The 26,564-nt window shown below is 41.8% G+C and overlaps 1 protein-coding gene across 2 annotated transcripts in view; it reads left to right on the forward strand.

The window, feature by feature from the left end:
- Positions 1–26,564, forward strand: part of TEX2 (testis expressed 2) — a 106,921-nt gene that overhangs the window by 30,225 nt on the left and 50,132 nt on the right. For both annotated transcript variants that reach the window (XM_082678714.1, XM_082678715.1), the window contains exon 2: positions 16,703–18,365. In XM_082678714.1, coding sequence (XP_082534840.1) covers positions 16,728–18,365 — 1,638 coding nt within the window. In that variant the 5' untranslated portion in view covers positions 16,703–16,727. The remainder of the gene's footprint in view (positions 1–16,702; positions 18,366–26,564) is intronic.

Genomic DNA, 26,564 nt, shown 5'->3' on the forward strand with positions numbered 1-26,564 from the left:
CCCTTGATGGATGAGAGGGAGTGAGTGGGGTCAGGATGGGGTGGACAGGAATGAGATGGGTCTCTTGGGTTTAGAAGTAGACCTGTTTGGACCTGGATAGAGTCTGTGTGTGGGTGGAGAATAGAGAGGAATGGGTAGAAGAATTTCTAGCCAAAGAATGGGCACAGTGATTGGTGTATATAGATGGATATGGGAGACAAGATAGCAACTCATACCACCTTCCTGGTGAATAGAGGCAAGGCCATGTGCTTAGAGGGAGAAGGGAGGGAGACAAAATTGGAGGCCTAGATGAGAGACAAGGCCTAGAATCACACCAGTGGGGAATCTGACTAGGAAGTCAGTATGCTAATTCAGGAATTTCCTGGAAACAGCAAGGACATGGACCAGGTCCGCATGCTACAGCCACCTCCTGGCTGGGGTCTACCCGGCTGGCTGGTTGGGTACCCAACCCTCTCCCCCCATACCCTCCCTGGCTGGGATGAAGATCCCTGGCAGTGGGAGTGGCTCATGCCCATGTACGGATGTCTCGCAGGCAGTAGATAGCAGTGCTAATGACTTAGAGAGGGTGGTACAGATGATGGTTTGGTCTTGAAAACAGGCCACCCCTTCTCTTACCATGATCTCCTCTCCATTAAAAAAAAAAAAAAAAGCCAGGCAGAGTAGGAGGCAGATGGTTTTTTGTGAGAGGGCAGGGAGTTGTGTCCCTGGGGGGCTCTGCAGGGCGCTGTAGAAGTGAGGGCGGTGGGAATGTGGAGCAGGTGTGGTGTGAATCCACAAGAGGGTGAAGCCAAGAGGTTGTGCTTGGAGGGATGTTTGTGCAGAGTAAGAACGAAGGAAGCGTTGGGGTAGAGAGCCTGTCCTTATCACAGCCAGGGCAGAGGCAGCCCTCTTGTAGAGTCTGGCGGAAGTCGGATGGACAAATGTCATCTGTTGCCATGGCACTTGCAAGTGCTGATAATTTGCATCTCATTCTTAGCTGACTCAGCCCACTCTCCCCCTTTAACTAGAGGTAAAGGATGTTTCTACAGCTGGGCTAAGCAAGACAAGTCCAGAAGGTCTAGAAGTGTTTGTTAATGTGGGATGAACTGTTACAATATTATTAGAAAAATATTTTGACTTAATTGCCTTAGGCACATTAGTTCAAGTGTACTCTGTTTCCTTTGCTTGACTTGAGCACTTGCCAAGAATATCTCTGGTGCAGAATGGAAAAGTAGGACTCTAAGTAGGATTCACAGAATTATAGAATTTAGAGCTTTCTGGAAAATTCCTTGAAGACAATGGAGGACCCCCTCCCCCTTTACAATGAAAGAACCCAAGGTTAGGAGAGGTGAAGGGGGTGAGCCCTGTCACTGTCACTTGAGGGTCTTGGTCCTCCTTGGAGCTCCTGCCCCTGCTGCCTCATGGCTTCCCTTGGTTTGTGTTTTTAGTGACTGATTCCACTACCAACTGAACAGTTGTCAAAATCTCACACTTGGGTGGGACTTTGGGGCTGGGTCATATCACGGGGCTGCTCTCCAGGTCCTTCCCTGTCACAATCCTCAGTGGTGGTGGAGTGGGATGGGGGAAATCTCACCCATGGGACCTGTGGGCAAGTGGTTCTCTTCAGAGGAAACCACAGTGTGGACAGATGGCCATCTGAGACCTCTGCCAGGAACCTGGTATCTCTAGGCCTTCTTGCAGGTATTGAACGTGGCTTTGGGTTTCTTGCCTCCTTCCCTTTACTCATGCTCTGTCCTTCACTTGGAATGTACTCTCCACCCTGGGTCTCTGCAGTCAGCTTGTCAAATCTCCAAGGGCCAGCGCACACACCGCCTCTGGGAAGCCCTCCTTCATGCCCCTTCTCTCACCTCTTCCCCATCACTTCCTTTCACTCACTCCCACTGTTCTGCCCTACACACACTTACACACATAGACTTCTCCAACTTGATTTTTTTAAAAATTGTCTTCTTTGGGCCTCAGATTCCTTACCTGTAAATAAAATTCTGACATTAAGTATACATTTAATCAGATTTTACTGCCCTATATCAAGGTTAAGTCTACTGATGCATGTATGAAAAGTATTGTTTCTCACTGAAAAAGAAAGCCTACTTTTTTAAGTTCTCAGAGAATTTTTTCAATTTATGAAGAATTAATCCAAAATACTTTTTGCACATGGAGAAGCTGAATGGTTAATAGATAAGAGTGGATTCAGATATGTAAACTAGGTTTTCTAGTTTACTCGTATGATTTGGAGGGGGAAAAGTTCAAATACTTTACTATTTATTATAGCTAGAAAATATGATTGTCCATATCAAGTCAGTTTTTCCAAAGTTAAATGTTTGATTCTTGTATAGGGAACAGAGAACATTATGTGTGTTACATATGTTACTGTCAGTGTTTTCTAAAATGATTTCAGAGAGTAATGCTTTTAGGCTGATAGAATGAGGAAGGCTTCCTCAGGAAGTAGAAACCCAGCAACTATAAAGAAAAAGATTGAGAGATTCAACACCTAAAAATATAAAACTTTGTATGTTTAAAAAAAAAAACCCATAATGGTAAAAAGTCAGAGATGGGGAAAAATATTTTCAGCACATTCAGTAGACAAAGTGTTCATGATACATAAAGTGAATAAGAAAAACCCTTGGGCAAGAAACATGAATGGCCAGTGAATAGAAGAGAAACAGATGGTGGAAAAAACATGAAATGATATCAAAGCATTGAGATGCCTTTTCCCCACCCATCAGATGGACAATAATTAAAAATAATGTTTATTCTTGACAAGGGTTCAAGGTGGGCACTTTATAAAAGACTTGCTGTGTACACAAGATCTATATAGAAAGCTTTTCAAGGCAGCATTTTTTCTAGTGTGAAAACTGGAAAAAACTCAAGTTTCTATCAATAAAAGAATGATTAAGTGGATGATGGTATATCTGTACTAGGCAGAAGAAGTGTGTATGCCTGTAGATTTGTATGTATTGGCATAGGAAGGGGTCCAGGAAATAATAAGTGAAAAACAAACAGCAAAGCAATATGCATAGTATGGTTACATTTAAGACTAAAAACAAAAACAGCTTCGTGTGTTTGTGTGTATTTATAAATGCATACAGAAGGACAGAGGATACATCCTAAACAGTTGATTTTGGGCATAGCAGGAGAAATTTTCACTTTTCCTCTCCATACATCTGTTTTTGAAGTTTTTTACAATGAGCTTGAAATTGTGTTTTTTTTTTAAATTGAAGTGAAAATTTATATATGCTTATTCAACCCTGTAATTCCACTTCTAAAAATAATTATTAAGGAAATAATAAGAGAGACAGTCAAAGGTTATGTATAGCATCATAATGTATTACAGCATTGTTTGTAATAGCAAAAAATTCCTAGTATCCTGTGTTGAAATGGTTACATTATAGAATATTCATTTTATAAAGCTATTTAAATTCATGTGTGAAAGAATCTTTGCTGACTTGAGGAAGTACTTACAAGTACAGTTAACATTTAGTAAATGCTTGCTCTGTACCAGGGACCATGCTCAGTGCTTTACCTAAATTGTTTTATTTAATCTTCTGAACCGTCTTTTGCCATTCCCATTTTACAGATGGAGAAAGGGAGGCTTGGTTAGGGTAAATAATTTGCCTGAGGGTCAGACTCCCACCAAGTTGGTAGAACTGAAGCCAAAGGCCTTGCTGATACCCAGATGCTGGATTACTTCACTGTGTTATCTTGAGTATAAAAGCAGATTACAACATACATACGGTATGACTCATTTTATAAAAATGAATCTTTCCGTGTCTTAGTTTTCTCATGGGTAAGGTGTGGGTACAATTTGATATTCTGAAGATAATTATTTTATTTTTAAAATTGACATACACTTACATGTAATTATTTTCCCCAGATTACAGAAGTATTTGGAAATACCTAATTCGTAGAATTTGGAAAAACCTAAAAAGTAGAAAATAAAAATGACTGATAAGCCTGTTATATGGAGAAAACTAGCATTAATGCCCTCCAGCCCTTTTTGCCTGGTGTGTGTATAGGTATGAACATTATTGAGGTACTTAATAGTTACTGCAGAATTGGTTTCAGAAAAGTTTTTGCTAATTATGTGCCAACATAATAGAGGGTTTGTCTGCAATAGAGGGTTTGTCTCCACATGCCCTTGACAGCATCACATGTTATATTTTAATGATGGAATTTGATGACCAATATTGTCTCATTGATGTGTTTCATAATTCTTTGTTGTATTTAGTCAGTTGAGCTCTTTCGTTTGTTATTGGCCATTTGAACTTTTGGGTGAATTGCCTGTTCATGTACTTGGGAAGTATCTATGGAAGATGTCTTCCTAAAGTTGACCATTGAAGACCTTAAGCAAGACTATTAGAAAGTCCTTATAAGTGGAAGTTTCACTCTGCCTATTGGAATACGTTTTTCTTAAAGGGATGAATTGGTGGTCTGTGGTTAAAACTTGACTTCCTAACCATTTGGAATTTGACTTTAAAGTTTGGCTTTAAGGGACTTCCCTGGCAGTCCAGTGGTTAAGACTCTGCATTTCCACTGCAGGGGGCTTGGGTTCGATGCCTAGTCGGGGAACTAACATCCTGAATGCCTCATGGCATGGCCAAAAAAACATTAAAAAAAAAAAGGAAGTTTGACTTTAAAATTTAAGGAGTGATTGGTGAAATGTCACAGGACCTCTCTTATGCAACTTCCTGAGAGTCTATAATTATTTCAAAATAAAGTTTAATTCAAGTAGTGGTAAAACTTTGGCTTCCTCCCATAACTGAGTTTGACAACTCTGACTGGAAGGGTAGGTGGGAGGTGGGAGGGGGCAATATATGACAACAGACCCAAAGCCAAACAGTGGTTAGGAAACTGCTTTGTTGTTGATGGTGTTTTTAATTTGGAAATAATCTCAAAGTTTAAAATGGTTATGGGAATTCCCTGGCAGTCCAGTGGTTAGGACTCCACGCTTTCACTAGGGCCTCAGTTCAATGCCTGGTTAGGGAAGTAAAATCCCGCAAGCCGAGCAGCATGGCAATCAGTCAATCAATCAGTCAATCAATGGTTGCAAAAATGAAAACTGAATAAGGAACAGCATTTACTCTTTCTCAGATTCACCCCTTGTTAACCTTTGACCCCACGAGCTTTTGAAATGTGCTATTTTGTGACCCCAGCCACTACCCTCTGCTCATCCTCCTTCTGGATTTTCAGCATGACAGTCTGCCAGGTTCCAGGTACTCACTCACCTGAACAAAACTGTTTACACCCAGGTTTCAAACTTCTCAAGAACCTACAGTGGTTCTGTTTCCTAAGATTTAAATATAAATCCAGACACTTAGCCTTCAGAGTCTTTGAACAATTTATTCCCTGCCTCTAAACTCCAATATTAATCTTCCTCCCGTGTCCCCCCAGTACAGCCCTTCAGCTGTAGCTAACCTAATCTTTAGCGACTCTTGTTCTGTCTTGATTGACTCGTTTCCATCTCAGTGCCTTTCCTTGTGCTGATATTTCATGTCCGCCATCTTATTTTGTTCACGTTTCTTCCTCGTTAAGTCACATACATGGCTTTTCTGCTTAAAAAAAATTTCCCAGACTTCTTTACTGTATTAGCACCACCTGATTTGGGCATACCTATCCTGAGTTTTCATTACTTTAGGGTTGTTTTGTTTTGTTTTGAACTTTCGTATAGATGTCATCATACGACATCCATCTGCTGGCTCCTTGAGACCCCCCCACCCTGGCCCCCCGTGGATGGCATCAGCGTTATCTTTTATAAACCTCCATAGGCCTCGTGTGGTTGTGCTGAAGGTATGACCTGATTTTGAATGAGTTACTGTGAACTGTATTTGGATTTCATTACTGGAACCATCGATTATTATAGCAATCTATAAAGCAAAATTCTAATAATATTGATGCTTTTGAACACTTTTTCCTTCAGGGATGTGGCCCTCTTCCCAGGTAGGCCTTCCTCATGGCAGGTAAAAGTCCATGCAGTGGCTGCAGAGGGTGAAGCTCTTGTGTACTAGTAGTATAAACCTTGTGTTGTTTTGCTGGGCTGGAAGAGACTCTGAATGGGGGTCTGGGAACCTAATAACTAATGGAAAAGGAGTTCTGAGTTTCTACCAGTCAAGGTCTAAGTGCCTTGGGAGGCTTGCCTGTGCTGGTAGTAGAGTACTTTCTTTTTCTTTTCTCTTTTTAAATGAAACTAAGCCTAGCACTAGCTCATTATCTACAATGTCAATATTGATTTTTATTTGTGAGGTGGAGTATTAACAGACTAGAATGGCTGCTGGCAATTCTCATATGCTTCATTGACTTTAAATGAATCAAGGGATGGCTATTAAGATGTACTTGAGATTTCTAGGCTAAATCAGAACTTCCTACTATGGTTGTTTCCGACCAGATTCACCGTTTCCTCTGCAGCATCAAGGTGGAAAAAAATGAGCCTTGAGGCCCTTCTCTACTTTTCATGAAACCAAATGCTATTAAAAACTGCACAGATAAGAGATGTTAAGACATCCTCTGCAATACAATGCAGCTTGACTCTTTTCCGCTGCCAAGAGATGTTTTTGAATTAAGACTATTGACCGACACAGCCCATGCTAGCAGATGGTGCCCATACATCAGATGTCCAAGTGCAAGCTTGTTCAGAGACAGCAAATATCTAACGGGCCAAATTTTACAAAGATGAAGAATTTTCACAGTGATTTTGAAGGAGTAGGGGTGCTCTTGAGAAATGAGACATGTTCCTTCCAAACCAGGCTTGCCTCTTAAGATGCAGTATTACCGTGCTTTCTACATCTGGAGACACGTTTAATTTTCAGTCGAAGTTGCTTGCTTCCCTCCTCTTTTTCCTTCCTTCAGCACTTCCTCTAATCTAGTATGTGAGTTAGAAATTAATAATAATAATGTTGATAATAATAATGATAAGGACCACATTACTATTTGTTCTAATGTAGAAGGACCAAGAGGAGGAGTTGCTGATAAATGAGTGGCCTGAAAGGAACTCTGTCTGTAGGACCCTGAGATTGAATTATTTCAAATACAGCTAGAGGTAGGAAGGGCAGTTATTATTAGAAAATTAGTCCAAAAAACTCACAAAAAACAAACCTATCAGATTCAGAGAGGTTATTATATCTGAGCTAATAAATGCCAACATTGAGTCTTGAAATAGCTCTTAATTTTTTTTTCCCTCCCTACGTGAATCTTTAGTAAGAGGCAAAATATTCATTCGATTATGAAGAAAAGCACGAGTATGGATAGCTCTTCATTTTTCATTGTACAGTCTGATTTATTGTTGATTGGTTTTTCATGGACTAATTAATGATGATAACCTTTTTGAGTGACTAGAAATAAAATAAATTTCATGGATGTTTGGTATTCTAACCCTGACTCCACTGAGGTTGATAGGTTCCTGGAGTTCATGATAGGGAGGGAAGCTGGCTACTGGCTTCCTGTTGAGGCCTTTTGTTTTTTATGAGTTCAGATTAGATGGGAGCCATTGATTTGTTCCTTATTTTTAGACTGGATAGAGTAGAATCCTGCATCAATGCTGGGGAGAGAAACCCTTATTAGAGGCTTTCTCTCTTTTTTCTTTCCACTTTCAAATTATTTGATTTATTCACTTAGGACTAGGCAATGTCTGAGCTTCCCTTTCTATTGGAATATTCTGTGATTGAGTTTTGTTTATTTATTTATTTTCTTAAAAAAATTTTTTTTAATTGGAGTATAATTGCTTTACAATGTTGTGTTAGTTTCTGCTGTACAATGAAGTGAATCAGCTATATGTATACATATATCCCCTCCCTCTTGGACCCCCCCCATCCCACCCATCTAGGTCATCACAGAGCACCGAGCTGAGCTCCCTGTGCTATACAGCAAGTTCCCACTAGCTATCTATTTTACACATGGAGGGTATTTATCTCAAACCTAATCTCCCAGTTCCTCCCACCTTCCCCTCCTGTGTCCACATGTCCGTTCTCTACGTCTGTGTCTCTATTCCTGCCCTGCAAATAGGTTCTTCTGTACCATTTTTCTAGATTACACACATATGCATTAATATACAATAGTTGTTTTTCTCTTTCTGACTTACTTCACTCTGTATGACAGACCCTAGGTCCATCCACTTCACTACAAATAACTCAGTTTCATTTCCTTTTATGGCTGAGTAATATTCCATCGTATATATGTGCCACATCTTCTTTATCCATTCATCTGTCGATGGATACTTAGTCCACATCCTGGCTGTTATAAATAGTGCTGCAATGAACATTGTGTTACATGCCTCTTTTTGAATTATGGTTTTCTCAGAATATATGCCCAGTAGTGGGACTGCTGTGTTGTATGGTAGCTCTATTTTTAGTTCTTTAAGGAACCTCCGTACTGTTCTCCATAGTGGCTGTATCAGTTTACATTCCCACCAACAGTGCAAAAGGGTTCCCTTTTCTCCACACCCTCTCCAGCATTTATTATTATTGATGATGGCCATTCTGACTGGTGTGAGGTGATACCTCACTGTAGTTTTGATTTGTATTTCTCTAATAGTGATGTTGAGCATCTTTTCATGTGCCTCTTGGCCATCTGTATGTCTTTGTTGGTGAAATGTCTGTTTAGGTCTTCTGCCTGTTTTTTAATTGGGTTGTTTGTTTTTTTGATGTTGAGCTCCATGAGCTGTTCATATATTTTGGAGATTAATCCTTTGTTGCTTCATTTACAAATATTTTCTCCCATTCTGAGGGTTGTCTTTTCGTCTTTATGGTTTCCTTTGCTGTGCAAAAGCTTTTAAGTTTAATTAGGTCCCAGTTGTTTGTTTTTATTTTCTTTACTCTGAAGAGGTGGGTCAAAAAGGATCTTGCTGTGGTTTATGTCAAAGAGTGTTTTTCCTATGTTTTCCTCTAAGAGTTTTATAGTGTCCAGTCTTACATTTAGGTCTTTAATCCATTTGGAGTTTATTTTTGCGTATGGTGTTAGATAGTGTTCTAATTTCATTCTTTTACATGTAGCTGTCCAGTTTTCCCAGCAGGCAACTTATTGAAGAGGCTGTCTTTCTCCATTGTATATCCTTGCCTCCTTTGTCATAAATTAGGTGACCATATGTGCGTGGGTTTATCTCTGGGCTTTCTGTCCTGTACCATTGATCTATATTTCTGTTATTGTGCCAGTACCATACTGTCTTGATTACTGTAGCTTTGTAGTATAGTTTGAAGTCAGGGAGCCTGATTCCTCCAGCTCCATTTTTCTTTCTCAAGATTTCTTTGGCTATTCGGGGTCTTTTGTGTTTCCATACAAATTGTAAAATTTTTTGTTCTAATTCTGTGAAGAACGCCATTGGTAGTTTGATAGAGATTGCATTGAATCTGTAGATTGCTTTGGGTAGTATAGTCATTTTCACAATATTGATTCTTCCAATCCAAGAACATGGTATATTTCTCCATCTGTTTATGTCATCTTTGATTTCTTTCATCGGTGTTTTATAGTTTTCTGAGTACAAGCCTTTTGCCTCCTTAGGTAGGGTTATTCCTAGATATTTTATTCTTTTTGTTGTGACAGTAAATCTGATTGTTTCCTTAATTTCTCTTTCTGATTTTCATTGTTAGTGTATAGGAATGCCAGAGATTTCTGTGCATTAATTTTGTATCCTGCAACCTTACCAAATTCATTGATTAGTTCTAGTAGTTTTCAGGTGGCATCTTTAGGTTTTTCTGCAAACAGTGACAGTTTTACTTCTTCTTTTCCAATTTGTATTCCTTTTATTTCTTTTTCTTCTCTGATTGCCATGGCTAGGACTTCCAAAACTATGTTGAACAGTAGTGGTGAGAGTGGACATCTGTGTCTTGTTCCTGATCTTAGTGGAAGTACTTTCAGTTGTTCACCATTGAGAGTGATGTTTGGTGTGGGTTTGTCATATATGGCCTTTATTATGTTGAGGTAGGTTCACTCCGTGCCCATTTACTGGGGAGTTTTTTTATCATAAATGGGTGTTGAGTTTTGTCAAAAGCTTTTTCTGCATCTACTGAGATGATCATATGGTTTTCATTCCTTAATTTGTTAATATGGTGTATTATGTTGATTGATTTGTGTATATTGAAGAATCCTTGCATTCCTGGGATAAATCCCACTTGTTCATCATGTGTGATCTTTTTAATGTGTTGTTGGATTCTGTTTGCTAGTATTTTGTTGAGGATTTTTGCATCTATGTTCATCAGTGATGTTGGTCTGTAATTTTCTTTTTTTGTGATATCTTTGTCTGGTTTTGGTATCAGAGTGATGATGGCCTCATAGAACGAATTTGGGAATGTTCCTCCCTCTGCAATTTTTTTGGAATAGTTTGAGAAGGATAGGTGTTAGCTCTTCTCTAAATGTTTGATAGAATTCACCTGTGAAGCCATCTGGTCTTGGACTTCTGTTTGCTGGAAAATTTTTAATTACAGTTTCAATTTCATTACTTGTGATAGGTCTGTTTATATTTTCTAATTCTTCCTGGTTGAGTCTTGGAAAATTGTACCTTTCCAAGAATTTGTCCATTTCTTCGTGGTTGTCCATTTTATTGGCATATTGTTATTTGTAGTAGTCTCTTATAATCCTTTATATTTCTGCGGTGTCAGTTGTGATTTCTCCTTTTTCATTTCTCCCTTTTTTTCTTGATGAGTCTGGCTAAAGGTTTATCAATTTTGTTTATCTTCTCAAAGAACCAACTTTTAATTTTATCGATCTTTGCTACTGTTTTCTTCGTTTCTATTTCATTTATTTCTGCTCTGATCTTTTTGATTTTTTTCCCTTCTACTGTCTTTGGGTTTTATTTGTTCTTCTTTCTCTGGTTGCTTTAGGTGTAAGGTTAGATTGTTTATTTGAGATTTTTCGTTTCTTGAGGTGAGATTGAATTGCTATAAACTTCCCCCTTAGAGCTGCTTTTGCTGTGTCCCATAGGTTTTGGGTTGTTGTGTTTTCATTGTCATTTGTTCTAGCTATTTTTTGGTTTCTTCTTCCTTATTAGAGGCTTTCTCAATCTTAATGAGAGCTGTGAACATCTTTACAAGGCATAGTAACTTTAATGGAGAGTTATAGTGAAGACTTTCATCAAGACCCATCTCCAGAACTGTTTGAGATAGGCTGCTTCCTTGAAACATACCTGACTAAGGCTAAGGTTTGTAGAGCGTTTGGCTCTAAATAGCTTCCCCCCACCCCCCAAAAGTATGGGAGTGTAAATGAATACATTTGCATTTACAGTATTGTCTTAGAACATAACCACATGGTGCTATAAACACTAAAGAACAGTATGAGCTTTTTGAATAGAATTGTTTCAGTCAGCATGATAAGTAGTTCAAAATATTACGTTATTTCATTCTAAAGTTTTGAATGGTGAAATTTTTTTTTAATTTTATTTTTAATTAAGGTAAAGTATACATAACATAAAATTTACCAATCTGTTTTTAAGTGTGCAACTCAGTAGTGTTAAGTATATTCACATTGTTCTGCAACCGATCTACAGACCGTTTTCATCATACAAAACTCTATCTCCATTAAAAAACAACTCCCTATTTCCTACTACCCCCAGCCCCTGGTAACTGCCATCCTACTTTCTGTTTATTTGAATTTGACTACTTTAGCTAGCTCACATAAGTGGAATCATACTGTATTCATTTTTTTTTGTAACTGGCTTACTTCACTTAGCTTAATGTCCTCGAAGCTCTCAGATCTAAGTGAGGGCTGTTTTGCTTCTGGTTCATCTACTACCAGGTAGATAGATGTAGCCGTTTGGCATTCCAGCTCTTTGTGGAACAGTCTCCAGTTACGGCTCCACCTCAGCCAGCCCTGAACTTTGATTTCTGCTCAGGAGATCGATAAAATGAAGGTTCCAATTTGCCAGAATCATCCAATGTTTTGAGGGCAAGAGCGGCTTCTGTAGGGCTCATCCCTCTGGGGTTCTTAATTCCTTTTGGCCTGGTGGTTCCTTACTCAGTTGTTGACGCTTCAGTGCTTTTCAGATTTTTAAAAAAATATGGATTTCATTGTTAGTTGTTTTCAGTAGAGTGGTGGACCTGATGATGGAGCCTGTTTTCCCAGACACCAGACCTCTGGCTTCAGTTTGTCAATGTTGCCTCTGCCACCCCCATCCATTCTGGGGCTGGACGAGGTTAATCTTTAGCACCACTTTGCTCATGACCAAATCAGACTTTTGTTTAAACATATCTCTGGCAGAAAATCATCCTATATGACAATGTGAGCTATAGGCCCTCCCCTCACAAGACTCAAAATCAGTGTTAAAACCCACGGTCTTGTGCTGGTGGCTTTGGAAGAAGGAGACCTGCTGGGTGAGAAATGACCTTTTTTGACATTTCAATTCCTGAGGGCTTGAGATAAGGTTGTCCCTTTTTTTTTGTTTGTTTTTTTGAGCCTGGTTATAATTGAATTGAGATAGCAGAGGGCAGGAGGCTACTTTTTTATGATGCTAGCTTGACAGATGGATAACGAATTCTTATTTCCCAATCCTGTTAATCACATGCTAGCTGTTGAGAACTCAGCTTTTAGTTCCTGGTAGAGCTGTTCATGCCAGAGCACGGAAGACAGGTACCAAGGCCAGGACAAGCAATCATAATGAGTGTCCATGACATGCTTGAGGAGGTAGATTGCTGTGGTGGCAAAGGCATCAGGACATGAGTGTCAAAAGCCTGTGTCTAGGGCTTCCCTGGTGGCGCAGTGGTTGAGAGTCCGCCTGCCGATGCAGGGGACGCGGGTTCGTGCCCCGGTCCGGGAAGGTCCCACATGCTGCGGAGCGGCTGGGCCCATGAGCCATGGCCGCTGAGCCTGCGCGTCCGGAGCCTGTGCCCCGCAACGGGAGAGGCCACAACAGTGAGAGGCCTGCGTACCGCAAAAAAAAAAAAAAAAAAAAAAAGCCCGTGTCTAACCATCTCCCCGTCCCCTCCTCATTCAGTGCTGTGTCCTTGGACCAACCACGTAAAGTTCCTGGACGACAGTCAGGTACTTTTCCTCTTGATCTTGGCTGTCCTGCAGTGCTGTGACTTTGGGAGGGTCGGTTTTACTGGCCCCAGCCGCCAGCCATTGAAGGATGGAGAGGAGGAGGCTTGGAGGACTCCCCAGGAGGAGGAAGGAGTGGCCACTTAATGGTTTGTCTAGAACCCAAACCAGGGACTCGAGTTCCAGGACACACAGTTATCCAGCAGTTTGAGTCCTAGAAGCAGTCTTTGTTTATCCCCTCATTTGCAGATAAGCAAACAGGGCCCTAAGATTTTCTTATATTTAAAAAGTAGTAGTGCTGCTCTAGCCTCACGTGGCATGTTTTAGTACAAAACTAGTGAGGTGGAGCTAGACTTCGGTCAGCATGGATTTGAGGGAGGTTACTCTAAACCTCTGAAGCCACTGCCTGAGCCCTGGAGAAAGACATTAGCCATGGTGAGCCAGACTACCTACTCTGGCTGGCTGCCTGGCACCTAGCTCTCTATGGGGCCCAGCTCAGGAGGCCCAGTTGGCTGACACAGACCTCTGTGGTCAGGCCACTCAAGATGGCTGTTCTCTTGCTCTCTACGTCCCCAGCCCGACCTGCGCCTGCTTCACCCACACTCTGCTCACATGACTGACCTTCCTGCATGCTTGCCCCAGGCCCCAGTTAGTGATTGTTCTTATGAAAAGGGCGGCGAGGGGCACGCCCCACTGCTAGTTTCCCTGGTAACCAATGAGCAAACCTGACGTAAGTTCCCCCTATAACTGGCCGTCTCCCGTTCCCCCTGTGAGTGAAGGCTGCTGCCATGTCCTGCCCACCGTCCACCACCCAGGTGGGGTGTTGCTTCAGAACCTTGCTTCAGATATATAAGCTTCCCCATCCGTTAAACCGTTGATGTCTCTGTAGCTGCCTCCAGGGTCTTTCTTCTGTCTTGAAGCGGGGCAAGCACAGGGCTGTAGGCCTGCAGGGTGCAGCCCAACAAGACCTTAAGACAGTCTAGTCAGAGATCAGCAGAGGTCCCTTTAACCGGCAAGCCAAGGGGGCCCGACTATGTGTTGGAGGTTTGGGCAGATCGGCCCCTGATGGCCCTTCCTGGGCAGGTGCTGAGACCACAGGCTCCTGGACACACTGCTGTTTGGCCCTGTGGCCCTGGACTGGGCCTGACTTTGCCTGTGGACTCCCAGGCCATCCCACCCTCAACTATAAAAGAGCCTCTGCACTCTTGCCTTGCTCCTCAGAGGACGACTCACACTGTTCAGCCCCCCAGTCATGCTCTCTGTATGTGCACCTGTGCCTACAGTCACTTTTACTACCAGTGAAGCAGCCTCAGAGCAGCAGAGCCTTTCAGATCATCCTTTATGTTATTAAAGCAATTTAAATAAAGCTGATTTTTCAGCCTATTGAGAATTATCAAGTACCAAACTTTTAAAATTACCTCTGTAATTTTCTTTTAAAATTACCCTTATAAAAGTAGGTGACAGTTAAATGAAAAATGTGTGTTGCGCTTGGTATTTTTCTTCTCACTAAGCCAACAAACCTGTTGGCTTTGAGATAACAGGGAAGGATTGTCCTGGACCCGAGGCTGTGTCTTTCTAGCTTGCTGCCAGCTCCTGGATTTAAATTGCTTTGTCTGATTGATAGAGATCACTCCCTTTTCTTGGATCCAATGGGGATAGGAGAGCCTGAGGGTCATGAATGAGCTTGGGCAAAACTCTGTTGAAAAATTTTTATGAAAGTAATTTCTCTCAAGTATTGATACTGAAATGTGTTGTTTCAGATGTGTCCTTGTTGTGACTGGGCCCTTGAACTGTAATTCTTGTCATCGCTGGGTTATTTCCTGTTTCTAGTAAATAGTTTTTCTTGCCCACCTGCCCCAGGTTCCGCTCCCCCCCAATCCCCTCAACACACACACAGGTTTACCTTTTCTCTTGTTGGTAGTATCAGTTGCTAGCATTTTGAACATGAGTATTTGGTGGAAGACTTAACTATAGGAGTTTTTCAAATTAAAGAAACAAGCAAGGGACTTCGCTGGTGGTCCAGTGGCTAAGACTCTGCACTCCCAATGCAGGGGGCCCGGGTTCGAGCCCTGGTCAGGGAACTAGGTCCCACATGCTGCAACTAAAGATCCCGCATGCCGCTACGAAGATCCTGCGTGCCGCAACTAAGACCCGGCACAGCCAAATAAATAAATAAGTATTTTTAAAAAGAAAAGAAAAAAGAAACAAGCAAGCAACATAATGTTGATTGTCTATGGCAGATTACTTGTGTGAGTATATCAGATTGGGTTGTGTACTATCACCTGTAAACATAAACGTAGGGTTTTAGATTTGGGAAGGACTCTTGGTGCCTCATTTAACAGATGAAGATTCTGAGACCCGTAGAGGTCTTGGCTTGTTCAAGGTCCCACAGAATCAGCTGGAAAAGGAGCAAGTGTCAGAAGCCCTATTTCCTGGTCCCAAGGCTGCTCCTTCCTCTCTCGCATGATGCCTCTCTCGTACTGGTGGTCTCCCCCGGCTCCCCAATACCCACCCTCCATCCTGGACATGGAGAATAGACCCATGTGTCAGGATACACCATGCCTGTGCTCATCTTCATGCCTTTGTCCCTTCTTTCTAATCACACCCATTTAGCCACAACCTACCCCTCAGTTTAAAAGAGCGAGCGGGTATCCTACCATCCACGCTGCTCTCACCCTCCTCAGAACGCCTGAAGGTCACTCCTCAAGTGTATTTTAGCTCCTTTGACGGGGTTTCTTTCCAGATTGTGTTCATTTCCCTCTTGTAGGACCTGTCATGATGCCTTGTTCCCAATAAATGGGCCGTAAGTGAATAGGGGAAGATGTAATGCACTGGGTGTCACAGGGTGCGCTTGGCTTCTTTTGTTTTTCTGCCCAGCTTTTCAGGTGTCTCTTTTCGCTCCAGCAACTAAGCTCCTGAAGGGCAGAAAGCGTAGCCTCCATGTCTCTTGCCCTAGCTCTTAGCAGAGTTCTCAGTTGGTGGTGGGTTGCAGCATTGAGACTTCATTTTCCTGCCCTTTGATTCTTGGATTCAGTTTAAAATACAAGTTTGCTTTATCTTGAAGCCTCAGAAAATGGCCATGTCTTCATGGCTGCCTATATACTCTGGCCTTAGGGTACCTACCATTTGGGGAATAAAGAAGCTGACAGATCACAGCAGTTAGTTTACAGATTTCGCTTACCACCCTTGGATACTTTGCTCCTTATATGCAGTGGCAAGATATATGAGCAGTGGTGGGAGACGCAAAAGAATTGTTAGGATTGCTGTGAAAATTGCAATGAAAGCAGTAACCCTCCAGGATTAGCTTTTTATAGCTGGAAAACCACTGGTGAAATTTTTATTCCAAGATCCTCAAAATCGCCAGGATGCTGCATTTTAGCCTGTTGGACTTCTGGAGTAATACTGGTAGCAACTTGTGCAGGTCTTTCAAGCCTTGCAATATAGAATTACTGATAGAAATGAGCCAGTTAAGAGGGAGGAAACGATGAGTTAGATGTTGTGAAGCAAAACAGATTGTACGGGGTTTATAACACTGGTTTGTAGTTTGCTCATAAAAGAGAATGCCTAACTGGAATTTATCTGATGAAAATTAAACCATTAAACCTGCTCAAGTAAAAACAGTGGCCATCTGCCAAGTAAAACCATAATCACCATTTAGAAGTGAGCTTCACCTGCATTCCTGTCCACACACGACAGCATGTCCCGTGGAGAAACCGCTTTCTGACTTCTGGTTTTCTCGCTGTTTTCACAGAGCCTGAGCCCTTGTGAAGCCGGCGATGACAAGTCTGAATGGTCGCCATGCCGAAAAAACCATTGACATGCCAAAACCGTCAGCCCCCAGAGTGCACGTGCAGAGGTCCGTGTCCCGAGACACTATCGCCATCCACTTCTCGGCATCCGGGGAGGAGGAGGAGGAAGAGGAGGAGGAGTTCAGGGAGTACCTGGAAGAGGGGCTGGACGACCAAAGCATTGTAACGGGGCTCGAAGCCAAGGAAGACCTCTATCTTGAACCCCAGGGTGGCCATGACCCCGCTGGCCCTGACGCCCAGCTCATCCTGGCAGACGGACTGTCCGTGTCCCCTGCCATCTTGCCCGTCTCCGAGAACACTGCAAAGCTGCTGGAGCCCCCTCCTGCAGCAGCACAAGTATTAAGCACGGTGCCATTGGCTCTGTCCCCGGGCTTGTCTTCGTCGGGGCCCTTAGCTAGCTCTCCCAGCGTGTCGTCCCTTTCTGAGCAGAAAACCAGTTCTTCCTCCCCGCTGTCCTCGCCTTCCAGGTCTCCCATCCTCCCTTCCAGTGCCTCGTCCTCCACCCTTTCCAGCGCAAAGCCCTTCATGAGCCTCGTGAAGTCCCTGTCGACCGAGGTGGAGCCAAAAGAATCCCCCCACCCGCCACGGCACCGGCACTTGATGAAGACGTTAGTCAAGTCTCTGTCCACCGACACCTCCAGGCAAGAGTCAGATAACGTGTCGTACAAGCCACCCGACTCCAAGCTGAATTTACACCTGTTCAAGCAGTTCACGCAGCCACGAAACACAGGTGGAGATTCCAAAACTGCACCCTCTTCCCCTCTGACGTCGCCTTCCGATACACGCTCCTTTTTTAAAGTGCCCGAAATGGAGGCGAAAATCGAAGACACTAAGCGACGCCTTTCCGAAGTCATATATGACCCTTTTCAGCTTTTTAGTAAAATTATAGGGGAAGAAAGTGGCAGCCATAGGCCCAAAGCCTTATCTTCAAGTGCTTCAGAGCTCTCCAATCTGTCCAGCCTGAACGGTCACTTGGAAAGCAATAACAACTACAGCATCAAGGAGGAGGAGTGTGACTCCGAGGGGGAGGGCTTCGGGAGCGACCCTGGCGTCCCCAGGAGTGACCACCCCCAGTCGTCCGAGGACCCTGCGAGAGAGGCAGAACCGAAGAGTTCTCAGGGGAGCAGTCTGAAGGAGGTAGGCCTGAAGACCGGCTCTCTGGTTCTTGAGAGGTGCTCTCTGTCTGCCCTGGTGAGCAAAGAGGATGAAGAGTTTTGCGAACTGTACACTGAGGACTTTGATTTGGAAACGGAGGGAGAGAGTAAAGCTGAGAGGCTCTCAGAAGTCCCTCTCAAGCCAGAGGTGCTGGCGGACGATGGCACGGCTCTGGACAGTGACCACGAGGTGGACTCGGCCATGCAGCACCCCGAATTGCCCGTGAAGACTCTGGGCTTCTTTGTCATGTGTGTCTATGCGTACCTCATCCTCCCCCTCCCCCAGTACGTGAGTGGACTCTTTCTGGGCATTGGCCTTGGATTCATGACTGCAGTTTGCATGATTTGGTTTTTTACACCACCAAGTGCTCATAAATATCACAGATTACATAAAAATCTACAACACTGGAACCCAAGGTCTCCGGATATCAAAGAACCCGAGATACTGAAGGTAAGCCTCTCCGCAGTAGCTGGCTGGCATCCAGCCTCATTTTAGATCTGACTTTATTCTTTTAGTTCATTGTCACAGGTTTTTGCCCAAGCAGTGTTTTTAAGACTTTGGGATCTGTTCATTCTCCAGGCACCCAAGAGACTTGTTTGGTAAACCTCATTCTAGTTCAGGTTTTGCCAGTTCACCGTGTGGTTTTTCAAGGCTCTCCATGGCTCTGGAGAGTAGCATTTCCATCCAGTTTCCATTCCGGTCTCTCTCTAAATTTGCCAGGGATTTGCTACTTGCTCAGGATTCGTTATAGCTGAGTCTGTTAGGATTAAATATTGTTGAGACCTCGGAGCAGGGTTAAATACTCTTGGAATGCAAGAGAAGGGACGGAGGAAGAGAAGGCAGACTAACGTCAGGGGTGGGCCGCTGCTGGCACTAGTCTTTGCTCTGCGCACAGTGGGGTCTGGGCTCGAGAAGGAGGCATTACCTTCCCGTGCACGTCAGATCTCAGGATTTGAGCCTCCTTAGGGGCGGCCGAGGCAAACCACTAGGATGCAGAAAGAAACTACTAGAACTTCCAGTTGTGTTTATTTCTGCATATTTAAAAAGTTTCTGGTTGTTGTGTGTTTCACAGTATACACCATATAGAAGTACAGCTGTAGCTTGTATAGGTCATAAGTCATAGGCACATACACACTTCTTTGTATATATATTTTTTAATTTTGGTAAAATACACCTAACAGAATTTACCATCTTAACCATTTTTAAGTGTACAGTTCAGCAGTATTATATTTAATATTCATTCACATTGTTGTACAGCCATCACTACCATCCAGCTTGTAAAACTGAAACTCTAAACCCATTAAACAATAAGTCCCTATTTTCCGCTCTGCCTAGCTCCTGGTAACCACCGTTTTACTTTCTTGTTTTTTTAATTTTGAATACTCTTAAGTATGTCATATTAGCGGAATCACACAGTATTTGTCTTTTTGTGACGGGCTTGTTTCACTTGGAATAATGTCCACAAGGTTCTTACCTGTTGTAGCATATTGCAGAATTTTGTTCCTTTTTTAAGGCTGAATAATATTCCATTGTATGTCTATACTTACTACATTTTGCTTATCCATTCATCTGTTGGTGGACACTGGGTTGTTTCCACATTTTTGCTATTGTGAGTAATGCTGCTATGAACGTGGGTGTATAAACAGGTTTTCAAGACCCTGCTTTCAATTCTTTGGGGTATGTACCCAGAAGTGAAATTGCTGGATCATATGGTAATTCTAATTTTGATATTTTGAGGAACTGCCGTACTGTTTTCCACAGTGGCTGCACCATTGTACATTCCCACCAGTAGTGTACGAGGATTCCAGTTCTACACATCCTTGCCAACACTTGTTATTTTGATAATTTTTTTATAATTCAAAGCTTGTTTGGTTTCTCTGTTAATAGGTTTGTCCTCCTCTCTGTTTAAATGAGTGCTCAAAAAATGGCACCATGATCTCTATTACAACACAAAAACGAAAACAAAAACCCCACAACAAAACAAGGGGAAGAACTCTCAGGGTCCGAAATACTGTTTGTCTTGTTTTGTTTTTTAATTTCATAACGTTTTTTCCTTATTTAAAAAAAAATGCACTATCAATGTTTAAAAAACCACAGAAAACCCAAAGGAAAAAGATATTCTTTATCACACTAGTGGGAAGGAATTATAGTTAATATATAATATATACATATATGTACATATATATTTGGTATATATCCTTGTTTTTTCCTACATTTCTGCATGTATGAGTACATCTATCACACACATTCACACTCATGCACTCTTTTTGTTTTGACTTAATGGGATCATATACAGGCGTATCTCAGAGATATTGCAGGTTTGGTTCCAGAGCACCACAATAAAGCAAAATATTGCAGTAAGGGAGTCACACGAATTTTTGGTTTCCCAGTGCATATAAAAGTTATGTTTACACTATACTGTCCTCTGTTAAGTGTGCAATAGCATTCTGTCTAAAACAAACAGTGTATATATCTTAATTTAAAACTACTTCATTGCTACACAATATTGTAAATAAACTATACTTCAATAAAATAAATTTTTTTAAAAAGTTATTGCTAAAAAATGTTAACCATCACCTGACAATTCCGGGTTGCCGCAAACCTTCAATTTGCAAGAAATACAACATAAATGAAGCTTAGTAAAGTGAAACACAATAAAATGAGGTATGCCTGTGTTTTGCAGTTCAGTCTTTTTTTTTTTTCCCCTTTCACATGGCAATATGTTATGAGACTGTTTCTTTTTTAAGAGAAGCTGGTGCTGAATCTTGAGGCTATGGCACACTTAAGCTTAGCATTAATATAAGAAGTGGAACAAAAGTGACTCATTATGCATGGTTGCTAAACTTTTTTGATAGGGTGGTGCCGTGACTACCTGAATTACACGCCCTCTAAGGAAGTTAGCGCTAACTTTAGCAAAGAAAAATGGTACTTACATTAACTCCAGTGCCTAATGACTGACTGCAGTATTCAGTTTAAACTGGTTTGAGCTCATAATTGTCTTGAGAAGATTTTACTTTTAATCCAGTCAATCTTTAATGCTGAGTCCAATTTACTAAGTAGTCTACTGATTAATCAGGAACTTCCTACCTACACAGAGGATGACAAAGTTATAGCACAGTGTGGCTGTTTTGATTTGATCATTGAAACAGTAAAGGCAGCACTACGATGCTGAGCACCGACAGAGGGCTGGGTGTTGGGTATATTATCTCATTTAATCCTCATCACAACCCTTTTCAGTTAAGTTGTGTGCTCATGAGGACATGAAGGCACAGAGAGGGAAGTTACTTGCCCAAGGTCACGTAGCTAGTGAGTAGGGGAGCCATGCAGGACTGATTCTTTCCTTTCTTTCTTTCTTTCTTTTTTTTTTTAAGGAAGGTGTTTCGCCCTTGATGCCTGGGATAAATGTGGTTTTTTGTTTCTTTTTTTAATAAATTTATTTATCTTTGGCTGCATTGGGTCTTCGTTGCTGCACATGGGCTTTTCTCTAGTCATGGCAAGCGGGGGGCTGCTCTTCATTGTGGTACGCAGGCTTCTCATTGCAGTGGCTTCTCTTGTTGTGGAGCATGGGGTCTAGGCGCATGGGCTTCAGTAGTTGTGGCATGCGGGCTCAGTAGTTGTGGCTCATGGGCTCTAGAGCACAGGTTCAGTAGTTGTGGCGCACAGGCTTTGTTGCTCCACGGCATGTGGGATCTTCCCAGACCAGGGCTCGAACCTATGTCTCCTGCATTGGCAGGCGGATTCTTAACCACTGCACCACCAGGGAAGTCCCAGGCCTTGGTTTCTTTATAAAACGGTTCTGTGAACCTGTTTCTGGGGGGAGTTGAAAGAGTCACTTTTTGAATATGGCTTGATGCCAGGGATTCGTCAGCTGGTTTGAGTTATTTTCTGTGCATCTGATGCTATTTAGTTGGTTTTTTATAAAGGATATGATGCAATTCTTGAGGGCAGGTGTGGAAAAAAATTTTAAACATTCACTGATATAGGAGGCTATAAAACCTCACTCTGTGATAAAACTCTCTAGTACAGAGGCCTAGCCCCTTGATCCTGCATACTTCCTGCCCTAAGTAGACTACATCTGGAAGCCCATGAACCAGTCAGGCGGGGAGCTTGGTGCTCGGGACTGTTTTAGGAGACCATGTGATTTTAAACCTCTGAACCGTATAAGTTCTCATCGGTGGGCCCAGGCAGTCCTTGCAGCCTGGACTGAGAGTCTGGTTCCTTTATTGGCTTCATAAACAATTCAAGGAGCGTTGCAGTTTTGTTTTGTTTTGTTTTTTTGATGTGCCTTCACATGACAAGGAAAGGGGGGGAGAAAAGTAAAGCTTTTCTGTACTTTATCCAGGTGATTTTATTATTCCTTCCATACTGCAGACATTTGTGTTTACAAATGACACTGCAGCAGTGATGAGTGTGTGGGCTGGTGAGCCAAAAAGACTACTTTGCAGCCAAGTAGTAACTCTTCTCAAAGACTGCTGTGGGGTTGGTTAGGCCTCATGGTACCCTACCACCTCCCCAGTAACCCCACCAATCAGCAGCTCTACTGTCTGGAATAGAAGCTGTCGAAGCCTCTGTGAGGCCAAAGAGCTGTCACAAAGTCCACAGAATAACTCTCAGAACCTTCTCCAAAGCCTGCTTCTTCTTAATGATGGGAATTCATAGCTAATACGAAGCAGCAATTAGGAGAAAGATGTTGCCACCTGCATTCATAATAAAGCGACATGTGAATGCATGAAAGCCGGGGGAAGACCAAAATGTTAGGAGAAGCTAATGGGACTTACAGCATGGGGGCCTGGGTAAGTTAGCTCCTGGCGGGGCCTTGTTTGTGCCACTGGGTCCAGGGGCGGCATTGTGAGCAACACCCCTAGGTGGTAACCTTCCGGGGGTTTTACTTTGGGTGACTAGCTAGATACCCTGAACCAGGAGCCCTGGGAAAGAATGTGGGAGAATGAGGCATTTAGAGTCAGCATATTGCACTTGGGGTGTTTGCCTTGCTGAGTGTTCTTAAGCAAGTTGGTTGCTCTTTCTTTTCCAAGAATGTACTTGTCACATGACCAGGAGTATACAGTCAGTCTCCATATCCTCAGGTTCCCTGTTCCCATACTCAACCAACTGCGGATCAAAAATATTTGGAAAAAAATTCCAGAAAGTTTCAAAAAGCAAAACTTGAATTTGCTGCATGCTGGCAACTATTTGCATAGCGTTTACATTGTATTTACAATGTCTAGGTTTACCCTGTCTTAGGTGTTATAAGTAATCTAGAGATGATTTAAAGTATATGGGGTGAGGGCACTTTGCTGGTCCAGTGGGTAGACTGCATGCTGTCAATGCAGGGGGCCCGGGTTTGCTCCCTAGTTGGGGAACTAGATCCCGCACGCATGCTGAAAGTAAGAGCCCGCATGCTGCTACGAAGATCCCACGTGCTGCAACTAAGGCCTGGTGCAGCCTAAATAAATAAATATTTAAAAAATAATAAAGTATATGGGGGAGGGCTGTGCATAGTTTTTATGCAAATACCACACCATTTTATATGAGGGACTTGAGCATCTGTGGATTTTGGTATCTGTGGGGGTCTTGGAACCAGGCCCCCTTGGATGCTGAGGCACGATTGTATTTAATTCAGTGCCGTTCTTGCACACTAAGTTTCCACATGTCTATAATGAGAAGCTTCCTGAAGATTTCAAAAGGTTCTTGGGTTTATGTTTGAGTGTATGACATGTAGTTGTGAATTACATGCATGAGTAAATTCTTTATCTCAGACTTATAAACCACCTGCAGAACACAGCAGTAGGGTGTTGGTTTCAGGAGTGACGATGTGTCTCTTTTTGAAAGATATGGCCTAGAAGGTTGACTAATATTACATTTACACCATTGCAAAACTAACAAATGAATTTTGGAGAACCTTCTTTCCTTAGCTCATGTCATGTTTAGATATTTAATAAGAGGGATAGGTTTTTATAATAATTGCATTCCCTAAATACAGGCTGTGGTTTTGACATATAAAAGAATACTTTTTAGGGAGAACATTATCAATTTTGAGAATAAATTCTAACTTGTAAGTTTAATCTCAATTTCATGCAATTCTTTCTTTTCAGAAATTAGAGTGAGCAAACTTTAAGGCAAAAACAGCCTCATTACATACAGCCAAAAGAGACTCACTGCATACAGCCAAAAAAGGTTGCTCTTTTTTGGTGTTTTATAATCCTTAATACAATGAGTACAAGAAATTAAAAAAAGTATTTCTTTCCATGTTGTACTTAACTGAAAATATCCTGCCCTTCTAATGGGTCACTTAAGTTTCTGTGTTTGGCATTTATAATCATGGCTATTTCCCAGTGCCCCTTGTTGCTTAGGGGAGTTTGTCGGGTGAGGTGTTTCACTGCAGACACTCTCACTTGCAAGCAGGTACCCCATGTTTTGAGTTGGTTGGAGAAGCAACTGTGGGGAAAATGCTTCCAGAATTACACAGGAGCAATGGTAAGGATGTCAGGTGGCCCCAGCATGATTTTTTTCATCTTTTATTTTTTAATGTTTTATTGTAGGGGATTTCAAGTATACACAAAAGTAGAGAGAAGAGTATAATGAATCCCCATGTATCCAATACTCAGCTTCAACAATTATCAACATTTTGCCAGTTTTCCTCTTAACCTATTAACTTACGGCATGGCTGAACCGTAATTCTGGTCCACCTATAGGTAACTGCAGTTTGTAGCATCATTTCCTTGGGAAAATGCATCCTGAATTCCAGCTAGCTATTGGAGGACCATCCTTTCTGGTTTTGTTCCAGGTGTCATCTATGGAGTGAAGAGAGAGGCTGTGAGCATTGTGGGTCTGAGATTTCTCAAATCATGTTTTTTTTGAAAAGTAAAGTATTAATCATGAAAAAATATCAATGCTATATACCTTTTCACTTCTAAATTTTATATGTAATGTGTAAAGAAGATACAAAATCCATCGAAGTTTGTTCTTATTGTGCAATAATTAGCCTTTCGTTTGCCATCCCCCCAAAGACAAGGAGATTGTAAGCAAGATGGCCCCGGGGCATGAGCATGTTGTCATGTTGATGCCCCAGCGGCTCTTGTGAACTCTCTGATTCATTCTGTTTCTCCTTTCAGTGGTCTCCAAAATGGATTGCTGAAGGCACGATCCAAGAAGAAAATATTAAAGTTTCTTTTTGTATATATTTTTACTCTTTTTATCTATAAGAACATAAAAAAGTCTTGCTAATATTTAACATACAGATGACCATATGTTGACCTTTGGTCAAAATCCTTGGAAATTATTAAGAAGACTGTTTGAAATATGGATTTACATCCATTATCATTAACAGTGAGCCTCACCCTAAGTATATATATTGAGCCTTGACGTGTCAGCTGAAGATAGTACAAAGCTGTCAGAAAGCCATAACTAAAAGTTAGTGAAAAGGCTAATTATTTCATTTTTTGCTCTTTATTTCTATTTTTTAATTTTTATAAAAGCTGTATTATATTAGAACATGTATATAATTTATAAATAAATGTCTACATTCTGAGTATATACTCAAAAAAATTTAACTGACAGGATATGTGATCTAAAGCTGATCTACTAATTTATTTGCTTGCTGATCTATTTTATAATTTCAACACTTGTTAATGTGATTTAATATTTATCATGTATTCACATAACTCAGACCTTGCTTATTTTATTGGTTCATCTGATATGATGTTGTTTTTCTGTCTAATTAACATGCTTGTTATCTCCTACCTCCACCACTGTCTGCCAAGTCACATACCTGAATTTACAAGGTGCTGCCCTAAAGGATAGGAAAAACTAGGATAAAGACCATTTTCCCAGGCAGAGACTGGGGCTTAAGGCCTGACTCCAGTGTGTCTGGTGACACTATGGTGAAGGTGACCTTGAAGCAGGAAGTTGGAGGATGTGGATAGTATTGATGCTGGCGCTTCCCTCCTTTAATGGACTTTTTTTTTTAAGATACTGTCTTCAATCAGCATTTATTTTGAATGTTGACTATTTGCTTGAGGCTGTCATTCATAGTGTGAGTTCTGTCTGTAGGTCTGTCTTTCATGGGTAAAGTCAAATTAGCATCTAAAGTTCTGTAAAGTTTAGTAGACTGTTCCTGCCGTATTCTCTAAGTCCATGATCTGTGATATTATGTTTTGACTGATGACTCCGGTTCTAAACCATTAACACATCAAAAAGGGTTTGAGCCTGGCAAAGAGAAAGGCCTGCTTATGTTTTAGTTTGGGAGACAAAAGAAAAATAATCACACTTCTGTGTGATTTTTCAGAGATGTTTTTCAGCGGCAAGGGACCTTGGGTCCTGGCTCTGTTCTTATGTTTAGGAGTTGCTCCTTCCCTGATAGAGTAGATGAAGGAATGATGCAGGGGATCTGAGTGGCAGGGGCCTTGAGGCCAGCACAACCACGTGACAGGAGGGTGTCAGCCCAGGCACCCCATGCACTGAAGATAGAGAAATCCCCATTGCGTTCTCAGGCCAGAGGGATGGCGCATTTCTCTGGTCACCTCAGCATCAAGCTGACGAAGAGAGCATTGGCCTTGACCTCCTGATTGGCACTGTAACTGAAAGTGAGCACAATAATAGTTCTTCCAGACTTTATTATTTTGCAAAAGGTTAATTGTAGCTTTTAATCTT

This window comes from Grampus griseus, assembly GCF_964374135.1.
Source record: "Grampus griseus genome assembly, chromosome: 20".
NCBI classification, from domain to species: Eukaryota; Metazoa; Chordata; class Mammalia; order Artiodactyla; family Delphinidae; genus Grampus; species Grampus griseus.